The sequence below is a fragment of the Amblyomma americanum genome, chromosome 1, assembly GCF_052857255.1.
Source record: "Amblyomma americanum isolate KBUSLIRL-KWMA chromosome 1, ASM5285725v1, whole genome shotgun sequence".
NCBI classification, from domain to species: Eukaryota; Metazoa; Arthropoda; class Arachnida; order Ixodida; family Ixodidae; genus Amblyomma; species Amblyomma americanum.
Genome location: NC_135497.1, coordinates 540392566 through 540412885, shown reverse-complemented (window position 1 = coordinate 540412885; position 20320 = coordinate 540392566). Strand labels below are relative to the sequence as shown.

Sequence of the window (20320 nt, the reverse complement as noted above, 5' to 3'; positions counted from 1 at the left end):
TTTCGCACAAATCTCTCACCATACGCGCATTCGCTTTTCGCATGTGGACGAGGGGCAACGCCGCCTCCTTGGGCTTGACGGCCGGACGCCTTAGGCATTAAGACACCGTAGCGAGCGTCTAAGAGCCAGGGTTCTGCTTACCTTCGGTGAAAATATGTATGACCTCGATGCCATTTGTGAGCGCTGAGTGATCTCTATAAATTCGAAAATTAGAGCTATAACTGCGAAAAGTATTTTTACTGTAACTATGAATATTTAATGTGCGATAAAAAGATTCACTACAAATGACAACCGCCCCTTAGAATGGGACTCTCCATTGAATTTGGATAAAAAAATTTGGTCAGCTTATAGTTTGTTGCATTAACGTGAAAAACATATTTCCATCATAGCCGCATAAAACACGATATTGGTGAAACCAATGCCGCGTTTTGCGAGTACTGATTAGGTATAGCGCTGGTCATATACACAATTAAAATCTTTTAGGTTGGCTACATCAGTGTATTTTCTGGAAATCATCTGATATTCGTTAACCATTTTATTCATAAGGTTGATTACTACCAAAATTGATTACTACGACCAAGACAAGGACACAAAGAGATACACGCCCATGGCAATAATGTGCCTTATTAAGCCTTTATATTCGGGTATGTGTTACGACAAGAATGTTCCAATTTCACAACTAAGCACAAAAGAAAAAGACAGTCGTGTACCTTTTTGTCACTTTTTGTTAACGATCCACACGGCTAGACCAGTGGACAAGCCGTATACCTTGCCGCCCTAAAGCGGGCGATATTTTTTTTATCTTCAACTCCGGACGCTCTACACACAAAATATTTACTTTTAGTCTCTTCATGAGATAAAAAGAAGATAAATGTGGTATGTTCATTGTTTACATTGATATTGCGACCGTGTGATTAACGATAAAAAAGTGAAACTTCTGAAAACAAGCTCCTTCCTCTGCATACTGTTGAAAATATCTTTTTTGCATAACATAATATATGTCTCTTTGTGTACTGTGAACTATTGCCTAAGTTTTGAAATGCCTGAAAAATACGGTAAAAGTATGCCAAAAATGGTTAAAATACTTCAGAACATAGATGATATCTTACCCACCTTGCACCAACAAGCCTCCAGACCCGTTGCTGCTGATCCCAGCGGGAGACAAATGTGGATTCGTCGGTGAAGATGACCGAATTCCACTCGTCTCTCCCCATTCCACGCAGTCCCGCGCGAACCGCAATCGCGCTTCTTTGTCTCGGTTTTTCAAGCGGGGTCTCTGGCAAGCAATCCTGCTGTGAAGTCCAGCTGCGGTTAACCGCCGCCTGATAGTGCTGAGGGAAACTTCAAGCGACAACTCGCGCCTTATTTCACGTAGAGTGAGGGACGGCTCACAGTTAGCAAGTGCCACTCTTGCTAGGTCATCCTCCAAATATGTCGAATACGGTCTTCCTTCTCTAGCTGCGTCCTTCAAGCGTCTCTCATCTCGGTATGCGCAAACTATGCGATCCACCGATTTCTTCGAGCATCCTACTTCAGCAGCAATCGATCGTCGGCTTTTCCCAGCTTTTGCAGGGCTTACTATTCTTAACCTAGTGTCTATATCAATCCGCGGTGGCATGGCGCACGTTTCCACGAGGAAGCAGAATGACCACTGTCGCACTTCATATAGGGTCCCATTTCGGCGCTCATGTGCGATGACGGCACACACTAAATGAGCAAATGAACAAACAACAAAAATTCACGGCCGCCAAAGCGATCAGATACTTCTTATCACTGCTCGCAGACATTATAAACGAAACACTGATTCCTGGTGGCCGCACTGGAAACTGGAAACTGGTAGGAGACTGGAAAGCATTCATATAACGCGCTCACAAGGCTGCGGACAACGCTGAACCGACCCAGCGTGATCTATCTTTCATTTCTAAGCTGCGTGCCTTTAGGAGAAAATACTTCGAGGCAGGAGTATAGCACAGGACTAAAATTTTATTATGAATCGCCAAAGAACTCTACGACTATTCCTAAAGGAAGGCAAAGTGAACATTTACCACACTTTTCCCTGAAGGTAAAACGATGCAGAACGTTCTGAACGTCTAGCATGCCCACACAAGTTGTAAAGACACGACTCAAAAGCAAACAGAATGCCAACTACGAGTGTGTGTGTGGACTGCAATCAAATAGCCAACACAAAAGATGATGTAGCCTTTCGGTACGGCCGAGTGCGCTTCCTTGATTAGTCCATGCCACAGAAGAGGGCAGGCTTTGTTACTTACTCCCTTCTTAAGCTCTTGACTTCTGTTGACTAGTGCAATGGCAGTCGTTTGACACAGTACTGGCGCGTGCTGCCATATCGTGAAAAAACGAACTCTTGATTCAAACTGTTTCCATTCATATGAAACGCTGAAATCATTTCGGATAAAAACTAATAGAATAAAATTATTGCAGCGGTTTAACCCTGGTTGAAGCGAGCATGGCAAACGATACCTCCTTGACAATACTCAGGCTGATTTTACCCCGAGAAATGCTCAAGATCATAACCATGGCACGGGTGATACAGTGGTGTCACTCCAATTGACGCACATGATATACATGTACTAAAGGTCATATGATCATCACGTTTCCTTAAGCGAGACATCGATTTTGGCCCATATCTGACGAGGTCGAATTTTGTGGGCTGGGCCACAAGTGAGGTTAGCCCGGCTAAATTATAGTTGTCACCATCGTGTTGGCCATGCTCGAATCAGGCTAGGCATCGATCTCGTGCCAATTCTGACGAGGTCGAATTTTGGAGGCGGGGTGGGCCAGAAATGGGGATGGCCCGGCAAAACATTGATTGTCATCATCGTGTTGCCAATGCTCGAATTAGGCTAGACATCGATTTTGGTCCAATTCTGACGAGTTAGAATTTTTAAGGTGGAGGTGGACCGAGTTTGGGGGTGTACCGGTTAAATTATCGTCACCATCGTGTCGCCCATGCTCGAATTAGGCTAGACATCGATTTCCTAGTTTGACGATATAGGACGACATAGTATGACATTCCAACAATGTATTAGCGTTGCCCGTCGTATTGCTAGGTCCTTGTTGGCCTTGAAAGCCTTTCGAATGGACCTTCGTGACAATTTTTCCTGTAGACCTGGAAAACACGAGGCAAACCTGAGGCTGAAGTCGCGGGCAACGCGTTGGATCCTTTACAGTTTGGGCGCTGGAACGCGAAACAGCCTCGAAGATTGATGTTTGAGCGGCCCCCGCAACTTGGCTTGTTTAAGGCTACGCGCGCCGGTTTCGCAGCGCCCGGAGTTTGAAGCAACGTTTTTCGAGACTTAAGCGTAAGTCGTTGCGAACAACGCGAACGCCGCACTAACTTTTGTGAACCTAGCGCGCCTTCCTCTCCCTCGCCCGCCTGAGAGAGAGAGATTATCGCCTTCACCCTCTATACCCTCGGAGCAAGCGCCTTTGTGTGACGGGAGCGCCGCCACTCGGCCCCGCAGCCGCTCCGCAGCCCTTCACTGTGGGCTCCAAAATTGTGACAAAGGCTGTACCTACTAGCATAGCGCAGCTCGACTGTGTGTAATGTAGCTGCTTTGTGCTGCATATGCAAAAAAAAAAAAATGCAGCTCAACACAGCGCACAGTAAACTGTCGGCGGATGATTACGAATTGAGCAGCAGAGATTAGCGGTGGCAGTATTTTTTTTATTCCTGTATAGCTGAGGAAAATTACAGTGCACCAAGGACCTCACTGCCACCACTTGCAGGTGCTTATTCGATGTGGCCGGAGTTAAAGCCAATGCTGTCCGCAACAATAAGAGGACTGGACACCCTTTAGAGTTTCTTACTATTACCCAGGCGGAAAGCTCGCTCTCCGTTTATGGACGCCTTGCGGAATACCAGCGCCCCGTTCATTACCATTCTATGCACATTTTGCAATCTAAACGAACCACACACTTTCACCCTAAAAGTGGTAAAGCTCTTCGAGAAAGGAAGAACAAGCGAAAACGCTTTTTCCCAAATACCCCGACTGCCTCGTGGCAAATACGGTAGTTTTCCGCAGGTTCGCAAGGTCTGAAGCAGCAGGGCGGCAGCCCTACCGCTCTTGGTTTTGCAGAACCTGTATCAGGCCTGCAAGACACTGCAAAACAGCTGTTCTCAGACGTTAACGTAAAAGTGTGTATGTTGGGTGTTGTGGCACATCAGTACCTAAGGCTACCATGCGCCAACAGCCTTTGAAAAGTGCCACTTCTGAAACCAGCCCCAACCTGGGGCTCCTGCCCTGTGTAGGGGATGACAGACGGCAGTAGTTGGTCCGCTGGGCGGGTGGCTATTACGGCGCCCGTATCTAAAACGATCAAGGAACCCATTGATGGAGAGGGGCTCGTGCCACACTAGGTGGACCGACGCGGAGGTTGGCATAATAATTGATCTGGAGCCAGACTTGCCCGCTGGAGAACGTTTCCATAATATCACTATTTCGGCTCTCCACCAGATTAGGTAAGCAGACGCTATTTGTGGCCTAAGCAAGACAAACAAATACAGACATAGGCTTGAAGCCGGGAGGGAGCGCCGTCGTCGTTCAGGGGTTTGGCACTCTGTGGCGGCCCGGCTTCCATAGCCTCTCTGCTCCCCATCACCCCTCCCTCTCCTTCGCTACCGAGAGGCGATGAGGAATCCGCCGCTGACCCTCCTTCCCTAGATCCTGTGGAGGTCATAGACTGCTTGGCTCGATACAAAATCCACAAAACAGGTTTAGCCATCAATCTTTGCGCCGGTCCTCTTGCTGCCTCCGATTTTTCCATGGTATATGATTGCGGTAAAATAACCCCCAAGCCCTATAGAGCGCTGCAGAAGAAGGTAGAGCCGGTTGTCCGACGTCCAAATGGGTCGGCTAAAAGTTTCCACCGCCGGATTTACAAGTACCATGAACAACTATTTAACAAGGGCCCAAAAATCTTACTGGACGAGCTCAGCAGGAGCCATGTTGATGGCGGGAAAATCTCTTTAGCTGACATTCGCGAACATTATGGTCACCTCTTCCAGAATGAATCTCCGGAGGTCCCATGGGTAGGGATAGAACCTGGAGTGTTGCCATCGGAGGCCCCACTCTTTACCTCTGGTGAGGTGATTTCCTTCTGCCAGGAAATGCGCCAAAATACTGCTCCCGGACCAGACGGCCTTACGGTGGCGCAGCTAGGTAAAATCCCCATTGACATCACTTTGGTCATGAACAACTTCCCTTGAATATTTCAGTACATTGTCTTCCCGAGGACATCCGCATGTCCAGAACGGTTTTCATTCCAAAACGTGACATCCCAGAATCGGCGGCTGATTTGAGGCCCATAACATTTAGCTCCATCTGGGTTCGACTTTTTTCTAGGCGATTATTGGGTCGTTTCACTTGATGTTGATTTCATCCTCTGCAGAGCGCGTTTTCTGATGACCGCTCTGCACAATCAAACTTGCTCCAGCTACAGGGCCTTATGAAATGGAGCAAGACAAAAAAGACTTCTATGCCGCCTCACTTCATCTCGGCAAAGCATTTGACAGCGTAAGTCACCATGCGCTATTTTCAGCCCTTCAGGAGGGGGTGAGTGCCCGACATACCTTGAGGTTGTAAAAGACATGTATTCAATGCAGAGGACCACATTTTCACACGCGGTGGTCACGGACGGGATCCGTGGGCTCATGCAGCGGGGGATCAAGCAAGAGGACCCTTTGTCTCCCTTCCTATTCAATCTGGCGCTTGATTCGCTGCTGCATGAGCTGAAGGGATCCTGTCTGGGGCTCCACATCAAAGATACTAACATGGCTGCATTAGCCTATGCTGGCGACATCGTTCTTGTAGCCAGCAGCCTCGAACGTTTTGTAAACAAGCCACCCTGGGTTTCAACTGACATCATTAATCACGAATTGGCAGTGTTGAAATCCTCACGGTTGAAACCATTTCAAAAGCTTTACCGTCTCACCAGTGTTCTGCTTCCAAAATTGTCATATGCAACATCCAGCATTCTCGCTGCAAAAGCTTGAGGGACATCTGGTTCGCCACATCCGCATCGAGGTCAAAAGCTACTGTACTTGCCATTTTCTTATCTGAATATCATCCTTCATCTTCCACATAACAGGGGGGGAGAGGAATTGGGCGTGTTACACCTCACTCGATAAGGACCAGAGGTACAGGTGAAAGATTGTCATGTTGCAGCGGTTAGGGTCAGAACAGGTAGACACCACTGTGTAAGAGTGCCTAAGGGACGAGAGAGAGACCATCTATACCAACACCTCGACGTCCCACACGGTGTCTCAGATATTGCATATGTCAACAAGGCCTTGAAGGCCTCTAGACGGTCTACACTAAAAGATTGGCAGGACCGCTACATTGATAAGGACTTGGGTTCTTTTAGGAAAGTCACTTGGAAACAAGTGGCTCAAACCGGGTTCAAAATTCCTAAAGGACTGGGACAACATGAAAGCATCAAGACTGAGGGCAAATCTTTACCCAACCAGATCCTTATCAAACAAAGAATCATCTGATCCATCAACCAGGTTGTGCAGACGCTGCAAGTTCCGACCGCAAACTACAGCCCACACTGTTGGCAAATGAATTCCTGTCCATCTCTCCAGAATTGCTCGTCACAACTTCATCTTGCACGCCATTGCCTCTAAGCTCCGAGAAATCCATCCCGGTGCCCAGGTGTCAACTGAAGACGTAATCACAGACCGTGCGGGGACTTCCCTCAAGCCCGATATTGTTCTGGAGCTGCCCCATTGCACTTTAATTCTAGATGTGGCAGTCACCTGGGATTATGACACCGAGACATTGGAGCGGATGTGCAAACACATCGTACTGTCGTACATCGACAGCTGAACCAGTCCACATTTAAAAACAAGCTGAGCGATGTGATGTGGCCACAAAGCGAAATATCTACTCAGTGTACAGTCATGCGAAGTCATGCGGGAAGAAGGTTACTTATCTCGCCAGTAACTCCCGGAGACACGATCAGCCCAGCCGAGTCCGTCGAAAGGACTCCGAATTTCGTTTTCTCGTAAGCCTTTTTTTTTCTCTTAATGCACATATCGTAGCCTTTATACAAGCGTTGCATACTTCACACTTCTCCCACTATACCGGTAGGCCAAAACGTGTTTGATACGTTTATGGCAAGGGAAATTTGAAACCAATTTAAAAGCAACCCGACGGCCCCCGGCGAAGCCAGGCGCCCGATACACGAGCGGTTCGGCATCGTCCTCTGTCCGGCCCAGCAGAAGCCGCCACCAGCACCTCTGCAGCTGGCGCAGCGGCCAGCGAGCACTTGACCGATGTGGACGATTCGTAATGGCATTGTCATATCATTGTATCTTTATTAGGACGTCTTTAGGGGGAAAGAGAGGTCATTTTCGTGTGAGAAAGGAGACTGAGGATTGTGGCCACCTGGCCAATGACATGTCGTACGCTGTCCAGATGACGACGTCGGATTGAATGGCGCTAAACGACAATATGCGGATAGCACTGATCCGTCGAGCGGGGAGATCTCGGCCACGCAGAGGATATCTCTGTTCGCCTCTTGTTGCAGTACCTACGCTTTGTTCCACCTCACTGTAGTGCCTTCTCAGCTTGGCTGACCTGGCCCGGTGCATTACGCAGCGTTTGTTTCGTTTGCCTTTCCTTCATGTTCCGTTGTTTTTGCAACTGCAGGTTTCATATGGGTGGATTTGTTTTGCCCCGGAAATAAATCGGAATATCCGTCCGAGTGGCCCACCGCGGACACCCCCCTCCCCCTTTCATGTTTTCATACAGACACCCCCAAACTGAAACCAAATACTAACGTCAGAGCCTCTTTCTAGTTGCAGGTAGATCGTTTCTGCTTTAGTTTGAGATACTTGAATCTGATAGGGTGATCTGTGCGTTTGATCCTGTGGGCAAGCTGTGCTCCCACTGCAGTGTAGTGCTAAACTGTTATGCAAGCAGAACTGCAAATTTGGGTTGATTATTGTTATGATCCGCATATGCTACTGGGCGGAAATATGACATGTTGAAATCTAGACACTAACCTTGTATTGTAAGCTGGTTTTTACTTTATCCACCTGTCTTGTTTTCCCTCTTTTGCAGCTGTACGGCCTACAGCACAATTGGGTGACACAGTAGGGACCGCGAATGAAGCTGGAGAGGTGCGTGGTATTTCGCTAGCTTTTTGTTCACGTACTGTGTTAGTCATGGATGATTAAAAAAGTTTTTTGAGAGTTCTTAATGGCCGTGGACACTGGACCTCTTCTGTTTACCATGCTTGAGCAGCTTGCAGGCCGCTAGAAAAGTCTAGACAGGAAGGTTCGTCGTAGTCGTAAGGGATCGCGGCCACGAATCACGGAAGCACGCTGCTTTGCGGGCTACTGCGTCTCGTTGCTCGCATATGTACATTAGATATTGGCTCCTTGGGGGCGGAAGAAACGACGTGAAGTTATTGGGCGGCTGCAGGCTGTAGAGCAAACTGCTGATCGCGTTTCGCGAACAAATGGCTACGACGACACGAGTGTATGGCGTTGTGTGCTGTCATCATATCTGAACTTAAGCTTCGAGAAATCCTCAAAAGCATGTGACGGGCAGTTGCACTGGCCGCTCGCTTCCTCCCGCGCGTCTTGTCCCGCAGCTTTCCACCACCCCTCCTCCAGGCAATGGCTGAATCGCTGATGTGGAAGCTGTGGGACAAGACGCACCGGCGGAAGCAAGCGGCCCGCCTTGACAAAGGCCAGCTAGAGGTTATGCCCAATGGGCATAAAATGGCTCATAACCTGAAGAAGGTGGCTGCTAAGCAGGGAATCCGTCTTGTGTTCTCCGGCCCCTGCAAGCTGTCTCAACTTTGCAGGCGTGTGGCGGATGGTCCGTGCAGCGCCGCTTGCACCACTGAGGTGGTGTACCCGTTTCCACTGCAGTCTGGCAGAGTTTACGTTGGCCAAACTGGCCAATGTATCAATGATAGACTGCGGCAGCATTTCCGCTTTCTGAAGGGTGAAATTGGGGCTAATCTCCCTAGGCATTGCAGGGAATGCAATGGTTGTCACCCCAAGCTTCATCAAACAATTCTCGTAGGAAGGGGAAGTCTAGAATAGAGCGGGAGACTTTAGAAGCAGCACACATCCACAAACTTGGCCTTGACACCCGTGTTAGTGAGCTTTCTCTGGCTCTCCTTGATAAAGAGACCTGGTTTTTGATAAAAAAAGAGTAGTCTCATCCCTTTGCAGTCGTTTTTCCTTTGTCATCATCTGCGATTCTACCACGTGTTATTCTTGATTTTATTGTTTTTATTTCTGGGCATTCCGCAAGCAGACGCAATGTTTTGCTGCTATGTGTTTCTTTGGTGTCTACTTCTGTAATCTTCCGCGGTGAAACACATAACTTACGTTCTGCCACATGTAATTGTTTTTACCACAGTGGCAACTTCAGACATGACGGAGTCCTACTATATTGCCACTGTTCGCAGCATGCTTTGGGCAAGTCACAAGGCCTGTAAAGCAGTTAAGTTTACAAGCATGCAGGAGAAAACTTTTCGAGTATTTCGTTGTATTGCAAACAGCATGGAACACAGCTGCAGAGAAGTAAAACAGCAGGTTGTGTGCTATAAATTTTTTCGAACTGCGCTTACCAAAAAAATACCAAGTTGACTAGCTTGCCATAATTCTACGCATCTTGCTGTGACGGGGCCTAGGTCTCCAACAATGCAGCCCGCTTGGACATGAGAACTCAGTTTTGGCCCTTGCTAGCTTGATAATTAATATCGCTGTACTGGCTATGTGTGTTAGTATTTCCCGGTTAGTAACCGGCGCCTTTAAGAGCAGACAGTGTAACAGTAGGTGTGTTTTGACTGTTGGGGCCCATGAAACTACTCCGGGCTGTTTTTGTGCAGTACTAATCTAAGTATGGAATATACAAGAACCCCATCTGATAGAAATTTCTGAAGCTCTCCATTCCGACGTTCCTTATAGCCTGAGTTGCTTTCAGACGTCAAACCCCATAACGCCAAACCAAACCAATTTTTACCATACACATAGGAATACTACACGCATCATACTTTTGGAAGCAACTAGTGTGCTCCATTTGATAGAAAATACATGCAAGCCAGAAATTTGCTGTCTCCACCCCTGGAGTGTGTCTTGGCTGTGTCTTGGGCGATTCTACCACGTGTTATTCTTGATTTTATTGTTTTTATTATTTCATGGCATTCCGCACGCAGACGCAATGTTTTGCAGCTATGTGTTTCTTCATACTAAACGTCATTTGGTGTCTACTTCTGTAATCTTCCGCGGTGAAACACATAACTTACGTTGTGCCACATGTAATTGTTTTGTACAACAGTGGCAACTTCAGACATGACGGAGTCCAACTATGTTGCCACTGTTCGCAGCTTGCTTTGGGCAAGTCACAAGGCCTGAAAAGCAGTTAAGTTTACATGCATGCAGGAGACAACTTTTCGAGTATTTCATTGTATTGTAAACAGCATGGATCACAGCTGCAGAGAAGTAAAACAGCAGGTGGTGTGCTATAAATTTTTTTGACCTACGCTTACCAAAAAAATACCAAGTTCACTAGCTTGCCATAATTCTACGCATCTTGCTGTGACAGTGCCTAGGTCTCCAACAATGCTGCCCGCTTGGACATGAGAACTCAGTTTTGGCCCTTGCTAGCATGATAAATAATATCGCTGTACTGGCTATGTGTGTTAGTATTTCCCGGTTAGTAACCGGCGCCATTAAGAGAGAGTGTATCAGTAGGTGTGTCATGACTGTTGGAGCGCATGAAACTAGTCCGGGTTGTTTTTCTGCAGTAATAATCTAAGTATGGAATATACAAGAACCCTATCTGATAGAAATTTCTGAAGCTCTTCATTCCGACGTTCCTTATAGCCTGAGTTGCTTTCAGACGTCAAACCCCATAACGCCAAACCAAACCAATTTTTACCATACACATAGCAATACTACACGCATCATACTTTTGGAAGCAACTAGTGTGCACCATTTGATAGAAAATACATGCAAGCCAAAAATTTGTTGTCTCCACACCTGCAGTGTGTCTTGGTTACTTTGAACACGAATTAAAATGTGAAAGTGCTTTCCAGGAAACACATCTAAGAGTGGTCCCTTATTCTGTGCATATTTATGTGGCTTTTATGTTCAATCAGAAGTGAGATCACTAGCAAGTATATTTATGTTGGCATTTCATGTCGGGTGAGCTCTGCGTTTAAAACAGTATTAAAACCATCTGTGCTGTGCGTTCATCTTAGGTCCATATTGGACAATGGAGTTATGTGTCAGTGGCTGCGTGGAATCGCCTGCTGGCATTGGGCAGCGACTCTACATTCTGCAAACAGTTGGCAGTGTGCCTGTGGGGCAACGAAATCCTTGCCGAGAGGAGCCTCAGAGGTACGCTGTCAAAGAATGCCGAAAATACATTCACCGCTTTCCCCTCTAAAGGTGGCTTCAGTGTCAGGTAAGCCACTCGTTTTTGTTTCATAGCTGCACGCATTTATTCACTCGTACGGGAGACCATCTACCCCTTTTTATGGAAAACGGCCTATTTGAGATTCTGTGAGTTTGTAAATAATTATTTCCATTACTGTCATTGTTGTCAGACTTATGAGAGCCGTTCCGCATAATAAAGAGAACTTTAAAGTGAAAGAACGTTAATTTTAACCTCGATAATTTGAATTCTCGGATAATCCGAACTACACTACTTGGTCCGGCCAAGCTGCATTGAGATCTGTGCATAAAAAGCCCGTTAATGCGTAAGCGAGTCGGTTCCGCTGCGGATAATTCGAACTCTGCGCCGCCACGTCTGGGCAGCTTGGCACACTGCACGTGGCCAAAAAAAGCACCTCCGCATAGTTAGAGGCTGCGCAGGTCCTGAACAAGGACAGAAGAGGGAGGCAGATAAAACCGTGGAAGAGTGAGTAAAGCCTAAATGGCGCCGTCGCCGGCGCGGCGGCCGGCGGCGCCGACGAGTAGGGATTGGCGGCCGCGGTGGCGGCTGCCTACCCTCAATTCCGCGCAGCCTCCGAAACTCGCCATTAAGTACTCGTTAATTCGAGCGTTGTTAATTCGGAAATACGGATAAGTACTGTCGGCGCGGTCTCAGCCAACGCCCATGAAAGGCTATGACTTCGGACGGGCGCTGCAAATTACGTTCGAAAAACTTTTTCCTTCCCGAATGTCGTCCATCCTTTCAACCATCAGTCGCCAACGGAAGCACGCGGTCAGCCACGATCATGACGCAGGCTTTTACCATTTCCGGGAGGTCAGCCACTGGCTGGAAGCGGATAACGTGGGCTATCAGCGCTGACCAATTAGGGCGCGACCGCGTCTGGCTTCCGCCTGCTTCTACAACAAGGCTGCGCCTGCTGAAGCAGCCTCTCGTTTCACCACGAACTCGTCGTTGCCGCTACACTGTGCCTCATGTTCACGACAAACAAAACTCGCACGAAGCTTTCGGATTGTCTGAAGTTGTCCGCAGGACAAAACTTTAGCGATGAAATGCGCCAGATTTTCAGAATGCTTCTGGATTTTCAAGGCTGCTAGGCTTAGCCACTACGCGTCGGTTGGCGTCAAGAAGCGCCGTAGGTTCAAACAGGTTAATTATTTAGGTTCAGAAAGGGGCCACGAAGAATATTGCGACGTCGATAGATCAAGACCTGCAGATTGTTGCTGCAGTGAACGAGAAGCCGTTTCAGAGTGCGAAGGACGTGCGCAGTACTGTCGGCCTCGAACATAAGCGACAGCACGGTACGGCGAAGGCTAAGGGAAGCCGCACTCAGAAGTCGCATCACCGCTGAGAAGCGCCTTCTCACAGTTGCCAACATAACTGCTGGCGTGAAGTTCGCTGTCGATCACCGTAGCTGGGGAGTGGAGGACTGGAAATATGTAAACTTCTCCGACGAATCTACTTTCCCGACTCGCTGGGACCAGCAGAAAATGTATGGCGCATGGAGAACACACGCTTCTGTCCTGGGAACATCAAGCAGGTGGCCGCAAGTGGACGCACGTCAGTAAACGTATGGGCGGCTATTTCGTGTTACGGCCTAAGCCCCACTGTAATAATCCCTGGGAGATTTACGACTGCTGCATATTGCACATTGCAGGAGCACGAGATGACACCCTATGCACACAATGGTCCACACCCGTATGGGTATTTAGTCCAGCATGACTTGTCTCCCGTTCACACCGCAAATGTCGTGTCACGTCTTTTAGACGAACTAGGGGTAAGGAGCCTGGAGTGGTGTGCGAAAGGTGCGGACATGAATATCATAGGGCATGTTTGGGCACGTAAAAAGGATAAGCTTTCAAGGCTCTCCTCGCACTTGGCGACCGCCCATGAACTGTGGTAAGCTTAACAACACGAGTGGCAACATATTCAAGATGACACAGCCTTCGTCCAGGCTCTACGGATCTTTTCCAGAAAGAATGGAGGCCGTCATTCAAGCCGGTGGAGCGATGACCTGTTATTAACTCGCCAAACGTGCAAGAAAAGCTCAAGTTAATACTAATATATTAGGGTACTACTTTGTGTGCACTCAAATTTTGTTACCATTTGGCGAGCGTCCAATAAAAGATTTCAACCCACCGCTGCATACAATTTTACTCCGTTCACAAAATCAGGATGCAGCAAAACACGCATCAGAAAACAATGCTTTTTCTTGGGCGTGAACGCTATTACAGGCGCTATAGTATCCGGGCGGTGTCACTGCTATACATCCTGCGCATATCATAGGGATAGAGAGCGAGAAGCATTTTGCGCAGAACTTCAGGCCACGCTCTGCGTGTGATAATCGTCTTATCATCGCTAGAAGCCGTCGACACGCAATCAGCTGCTGTTACGCAGCAACGTTAGCAAAACGGGAGTGCCAGGAGTTAGGGGAACCGCGGCGCCCTTTCCACTTTGTTTTGTACAGCCGCCGCATTTCGCCGCCAGTAGGGTTCGAGGCTATCGGGTACGCGCTCCCGTGTTCCTGCTCATATTGCTCACGATAGTACAAGACCTCGCGACGCACCCTCTCTGTTATCTGCGCAGGTAAGGGACGTAGGACAGGCTAATAAGCTCTCAGTTGCGAGTCACCGCTTGTGTTCCCTGCTTTTTCTATGTCCGTCGTCTTTTGCGCCGTTTTTTCCACGATGCTTGACCAACTAGCTCAAATGTCGGTATTACTCAGGAGTTGAGTAGGTGTACGCTTCTACACAATGCCGTTACCCTACTGACCCCAATCAACACGCTCATAACATCGAGCGGCAGCCTACCAGTGGAGCGAAATAGCGTGTCCAACAAAGCGCAACCAAATGTCAACGTCAGTAATGCGTATTATAAAGTATGGAAGAGTCAACCGCGGCATTACCATGTCGTTAACTAAACTGCCTACGAAAGTGACCAAAAGCCGGCGATAGCGTGTACTTGCGTCATTAAGGCGATAGCGCATACGGCTCGTTCGGTCGGAAAGCCGTCGCCGTTGCCTAGGATTGACCTGAAGACCTCAGAAACGTGACGGAAATACTGGCACAAGTTTCGCATGAACAAAGAAATTCGCAGGAATTCGAGTTCGAACCCAAGCGCGCTGCAAACCAGGAGGGCACGCAACACATATGCCAAAAAGCGTAGTTTGCTCAAGCGTGTAATATAGAGCGGCACCAAGTGAAGGCGATGTTGTGTGTACGACAGTAAAGTGTGTCGGAGATGTGTACTCATGTTGTACTAATTAAACAAATAAGGAAAACGAGCTATCGCGTCTATCCTAAGGCGAAGCTAAGAGACTTCCTAATTTAGTCCCGCGACCCCTTTCTCACTGGTCCCTTATGGCTGAAACATGGACCAACTCACAAAGCAATTCACGCTTCTGAAAGACGACAAACGCCGCTCCAAGCCTTCGCTTTCTAACCCTCCGTCGGCGCAGTTCAATCACACAGCGCTATCTGGAACACCGAGATGAAAGCGCTGGATACTTTTTGCCGAGCGCTCGAAAAGGGACCCAACATCTCAGCCTTGCAGCACGTGCCTGCTGCAACGGCTTCTTGCAGCGAGAAACGGGTTAACTCACTTTGGATCCGAAGAGTCCCGCGCAGCTAGCCTGAAAGCGGCGTCACTCCGTCGTCCCGGCCAACAGTCACGTCCGGCGCAAGTTCCAGAACTTCGGTCGACGATTTCCATACTACTTAGTCCGCACCACGCAAAAGGCATTCGCTCCATGCTCGCACAGTCGCCTGTTTCCGGCTGCTAAACTGCGCAGAACCGCGAAGTCCCGCAACCGCCGACAACCAGAGCCACCGGACGACTGCCGCAGCCACGCGAACGGCGCTCAGACTCGGAGGTGTGGGTGGTAAGGCAAGTGCTGATGTAGCCCTTGCGATGACGTCGCACGTAGCAGCGAGGCCCTAGCGACAGTGCAGGGGCGAAGGAAGTTGCCGACTCATGGCTCATGACCACCAGAGCGCGGCAGCTTGAGCCGTCCGGCTCGAGGCGTCGCACGGCAGGTACATGTACATGGCAGTGGTTTTTCGTCTGCACTGCCCTTTGCTATTAGTGGCTGCTGGTGCCGAAAACACCAGAGCGTGGGCATGAAACGCTCGAATAACCCTTTCTTATGCGCAAGCTTTGTGCAAGTATCACATGCGTAAAGTAGTAAAATTGTGCTCGTGTTGGTTCTGGGAACTGAATGACATCACTTTACAAAATCAGTGATCGAAACGGCTTTAAACAAAGGGGGTACATATACCTGTATTTGAGCCAGCCACTTCGTGAAAAGACCTCAAATGTGGTGTGTGTTCGTACCTGTATTTTTGATGTGTAACAAAACATGCATTTTGTTTTAAAATTGCTACAAGGAGGCAGTTGACAGGAGGAAGATGCTGGAAAGCTTAACAATCTTTAAAAAAAAATTACTTCCCCGTCAAATTGATCCCCGTCGAGCGAAGCAGACCTGGGGCGGAATTACGGATCGCTCTCAACTGAAACTGTCTATTTATTTATTTATTTATTTATTTATTTATTTATTTATTTATTTATTTATTCAAAATACCTTACAGGGCCCAGAAGGGCATTGAGTAAGGGGGGCAAAACAATAGATTAAGCAAATAGGAAGAATAAATTAAAAACAACGCGTGATACAAGGCAAAAATTGTCTCAAAAAGTGTCTCACTTGCCCCTCTCCTATTGGTCGGCCGTTGACGGCGGCCATTTTGCTTTTTTGCGTCACTGACTGACGTCGTAGATGGCCCAGAAGTGTTGACGTTGGCCACCTAACTATGCGGGCAGACTGAGACAATTTTTTGAGACTGGGAAATTTAGTCTCAACGCGTTTGGGACGCAAAATGGCGGCGGTTTATTTTGCCACACGCGGCTGGCTGCGCGAGCAACGGCGTAGGAGGGTACACGAAGACGGTTTTGACTTCCCAGACGAGCTGTTTCGTCGCCAATGTCGACTCGGGAAGGAGACTGCACAGTGGCTGTGCGACCAACTCGCCGATGAACTGGGAGGTGCGCGGGCGAGTGCGGTGTCTGTGCAGCGTCAGGTGTTGTGCGCGCTGCGTTTCTTCAGCAAAGCCGGATTTGAAGGCGCCGTGGGCAACGTCGCTATAGTCCAGCCCACTTTCAGCAAGTGTGTGCGGCGGGTGTCAGCAGCTATTGTCAAAGTGGGGTCGCGGGACGGTTGGGTGCGGTTCCCGGCGATGCTGCACACAAGGCCAACTTTTGGAGTCGAAAGGGCTACTACGCCCTCAACACTATGATAGTAAGTAGGCTTTGCCCCCCGTTTTTGACTGCATGTTCGGCTCCAAGCTCAGGCCTTGACGGCGGAAGATCACAACTAAGCTTGTGGTGTGCTTTCTCTCACAGGTGTGCGACTCCAACATGAAAATTATAGCTGTTCACCCCCGTTGCCCAGGATCGGACCACGATGCCTTTTCGTGGCGCTATTCGTGGCTGCGCCACGAGATAGAGCAAGGACTGCTGCAAGGTGGCGAGTTTCTTCTGGGTAAGCAATAAGAAATCCCCACCTCGGTTACAAATTCCGTGGTGAGGCAAAAATGAAAACCGAAAGAGCTTATCGAGGCTTACTTCACCTCCAAAAGGGGTGACAACTGTGTCGGTTCGTCTGAATTATTTCTAGCAAAGAAACATCGAAATCTTACATGGGTACATTGGGGCTTTCCATTCCTACTAATCACACATGGCCCTGTCGGTAATGTATTCGCACTGCACACGACGTGTTTGCGTGTACCTTGTTTCCTCCTCCTTTATAAGTGCCCCTGTTTCCACAAAATAGTCAGTTGCAAGTTCTGCGCTTTGTGTGTGCGTATTAGTGCGTCTTGTTGACCGGTCGTCTTCGCGCGCTTTTTTTTTTACATTGCTATGAATCTCTCCAGAATGGCGTCTCCAGAGGTGTTATTCAACTCAGCACACAGCTCCATACGACCCGTCCTGGAGCGCGCCATCCGCGTGTTGAAGAGTCGCTTCCGGTGCCTGCAAAGGTGCCGGACGCTCCAATACGAGCCGGAGCGAGCGGCCTTCATAATCTGAGCATGTGCTGCGCTGCACAACCTATGTTTGAATGACCCCTTGCCAGAAGAAGGAGACGTGGATGCCGCTGACCCGGACGACAACGAGCCACCTCCGGCTGCAGTGTATACGCAAGGCGCTGTGAGCCGCCTTACCTACCTGCGGGGGAAAGCCGTGCGTCCGTTTATCGGAGAACCCGTCTCCAGAGGCTGGCATACCTGCGCACGGTGCGTCGTCAGTTGCGGCGACAACTCCAGCGTCGCCAGCACTGAGCCCATCAACATCACCTCGCAGGGTAGCTGGCCAAGGTGTTCATTTGCGCAACACAGCAGTCACGGTTACTGTTGGCAGCGTCAGTCCCTCGTGTCAGTTTAGTGTTCACTTGTGTGTGAGAAACTCTGTATTGTGGATGTGCCCTTAGCCGCAGCCCGCAAAGTGCAGACTTTTTTTTCTTTGTTTACTGTGTGCCTACAAGGTGTCGGCGCTGAAGAAGCGCAGCGTGCACAACACCTGTTGCTGCCTGTGGGGCAACGAAATCCTTGCCCAGAGAAGCCTCACATGTACTACAATGCAAAGAACCGATATTATGTAACGCTCGCACTGGGCAGTGCTACTTCGGCCATAGCACTAGCAGAACCTCAGCTAGCGCAGTCTAGTGGCTCCACTCTCTGGCTCCAGCCACCTGCTGTGCCATTCCTGCTAATTCCCGTCTTTTTACACTGCGTTAGCAAACTCGTTGTCTTTAGTTGTGTCTTTGGCAACGCGATGGCTCGAGCGTGACGGTAGCAATTACACTGAGGCTCGTCTCGGGGGGAGCTCAGTAAAACAGCTCTCGCTGCCAAAGCAATGCGTGCTAGTGTTCTGTAGTAAGTAAAGTGTTAATAGTGGATTTGGCTGCCGCTAGAAAAATCAAGCACTGAATAGGTGTTGAGACATATTCCTAGAATAACAGGGCAACGGCTCCTGGACACAAAACACACTGAAACGAAGGGCTAATAAATGAGTGTACGTTGGCCTACGGCATCTGTAAATAAAAGGGAGCCGGCAAAGAGCGTCGGAAAGCGCCAGTTCTCCGCCCTGGTTCTGCGTCGCACGTATCGCCATGCCATGGAAGGAAACGCCCAGCGAGGCTTTTGAGGCAAGTCTGCCGCGCGCATCCGTCAGCAGCCCAGCGGCTCTGATTCTTCGGGCGCAACACTATCTGCTCAGTCGGAGCGAATGTGGGCGTCGACGTTATCAGCGGCGAAGCGTGTGTTCGCTGTCGAGACAGGAATGGGCGCTCATTTTGTTAGGTCATATTCTCTAGTCTAGTTTAGCGACTGTTTATTTCTCTCTGAGCTGGGGTCTCTTGTCGACAGGTGCTTGCTCGCGCAGTTAATTTTTTTCAATTGCCGCTTTTCTGTTGGAGGGAAAACTTGAATGCGCAAAATCCTTACATGCACCACATACTCTATTCCAGTGGTCGCATGCGTGCTCCTTGTCCTCCTACTACAATACTCGTCTACAGTTAATGCTTAATTTGTGCTTTGTGCTCGTCGTCGTCCGTTAAATATACTCAACATGTCTCTAGTTCAAGATTACGCACATAAGGCGGTGTCACATGGAAACTAAAAACCTTGTTGATCAGTTCGGGGTCGATTTATGCGCATGGTGTAACTACCAGATAAGGGTGCCATCGCTAGCAGTGTTGGACAAAGGTTTCGGGCGAGCACCTTTCGCCACGTGAGCTTGGACGTGCCGGAGGCCCATCGTTTGGGAACCATATGTTTCTTAGCGCAAGGATGAGGTTTTCAGTGAACGCCTCCAAGCTGCAGCTGATTGTTTTTGATCTAACACTTCTGAATGTATGCGTTCTCTCCGGAATTACGCGGCCTCAATCCTGCCGTTCGAGATCGCACACCACAAATTCGCTGACCACCTCACCTTGTGCTTGCATTGGCTTAGCCAGTGAGGGTTCCAATCAGACCAACAGTGGACATGGTGAAGGGTCACAGTTGCAATGCAGAAACTCACCTGACCGTACCACTTTTGTAAGAAAGCCGGCAGTCCGGGTCATCTGAATGAACGTGCAGTTTCGAAAATCAAAGCGTCGCTGGTAGTCACTAGCTGTAGGCTGCTTTGAAGACTGATGTGATAGGGATCCATCTTGAGCTTGCTGAGAAAGTATAAAACGACGGTCTGGAGTGACCTTCGGGCCTCTGAAATTTCACGAGTGGTGGCTTTGGGCTTGGCTCTCGCATAAGCGAGCTCAGTTGTCTCAAGATATTTGTCTATGGGCAACCTGCGACGAAGCTTGCTGTCCTAGCACACAACCAAGCTAGAGAAGCAAGCATTTTGTTAGATGCACCTCTAGCGTTTTTCCAGGACGTTTGACTGCCTTATAGGCATCAGATTGCGCACTCTCACTCGGGTACATCGCCAGCACATGGTCGAGGAATGTTCTCAGCCCGCCTGTCATCGTTACCACCACGCATCGGAGATTGCGGGAACTTGTAGGAGTGACTGAACATCCCCACGGCGTTGTACTTCGCGTTCAGCCGCGCCCAGTAAAGGCGGGAAGAGATACGGAGCCCACGGCTCCCATCGGCGGAGCGGCTGCGAGCCACACCGCGGCGCACCCACCAGCGCGACGAGAGTATGCACTACGCGATGTGTACTGTGCGATGTCAGTACGGCGTCCCTCGTTGCCTCAGTCGCTCTGTAACGTTAAGCCTAATAAACCAAACCAAACCTCTTTTTAGCGTCGTAGTTGTGTTGACACCTCGTGCATGCAACCTGCCGCGGTGGCCTAGTGGCTATGGTACTCGGCTGCTGAA

General features: G+C 49.1%; 1 protein-coding gene across 1 annotated transcript in view; it reads right to left on the bottom strand.

Annotated features, from left to right (window-relative positions):
* LOC144107832 (uncharacterized) overlaps positions 1–15299 on the bottom strand; it is a 35278-nt gene extending 19979 nt beyond the window's left edge. Inside the window, exon 1 of the mRNA XM_077641043.1 lies at positions 15049–15299. Within this exon, the coding sequence (XP_077497169.1) occupies positions 15049–15197 (149 nt within the window). The 5' untranslated portion in view covers positions 15198–15299. The remainder of the gene's footprint in view (positions 1–15048) is intronic.
* Between the last annotated feature and the right edge of the window lie 5021 nt (positions 15300–20320).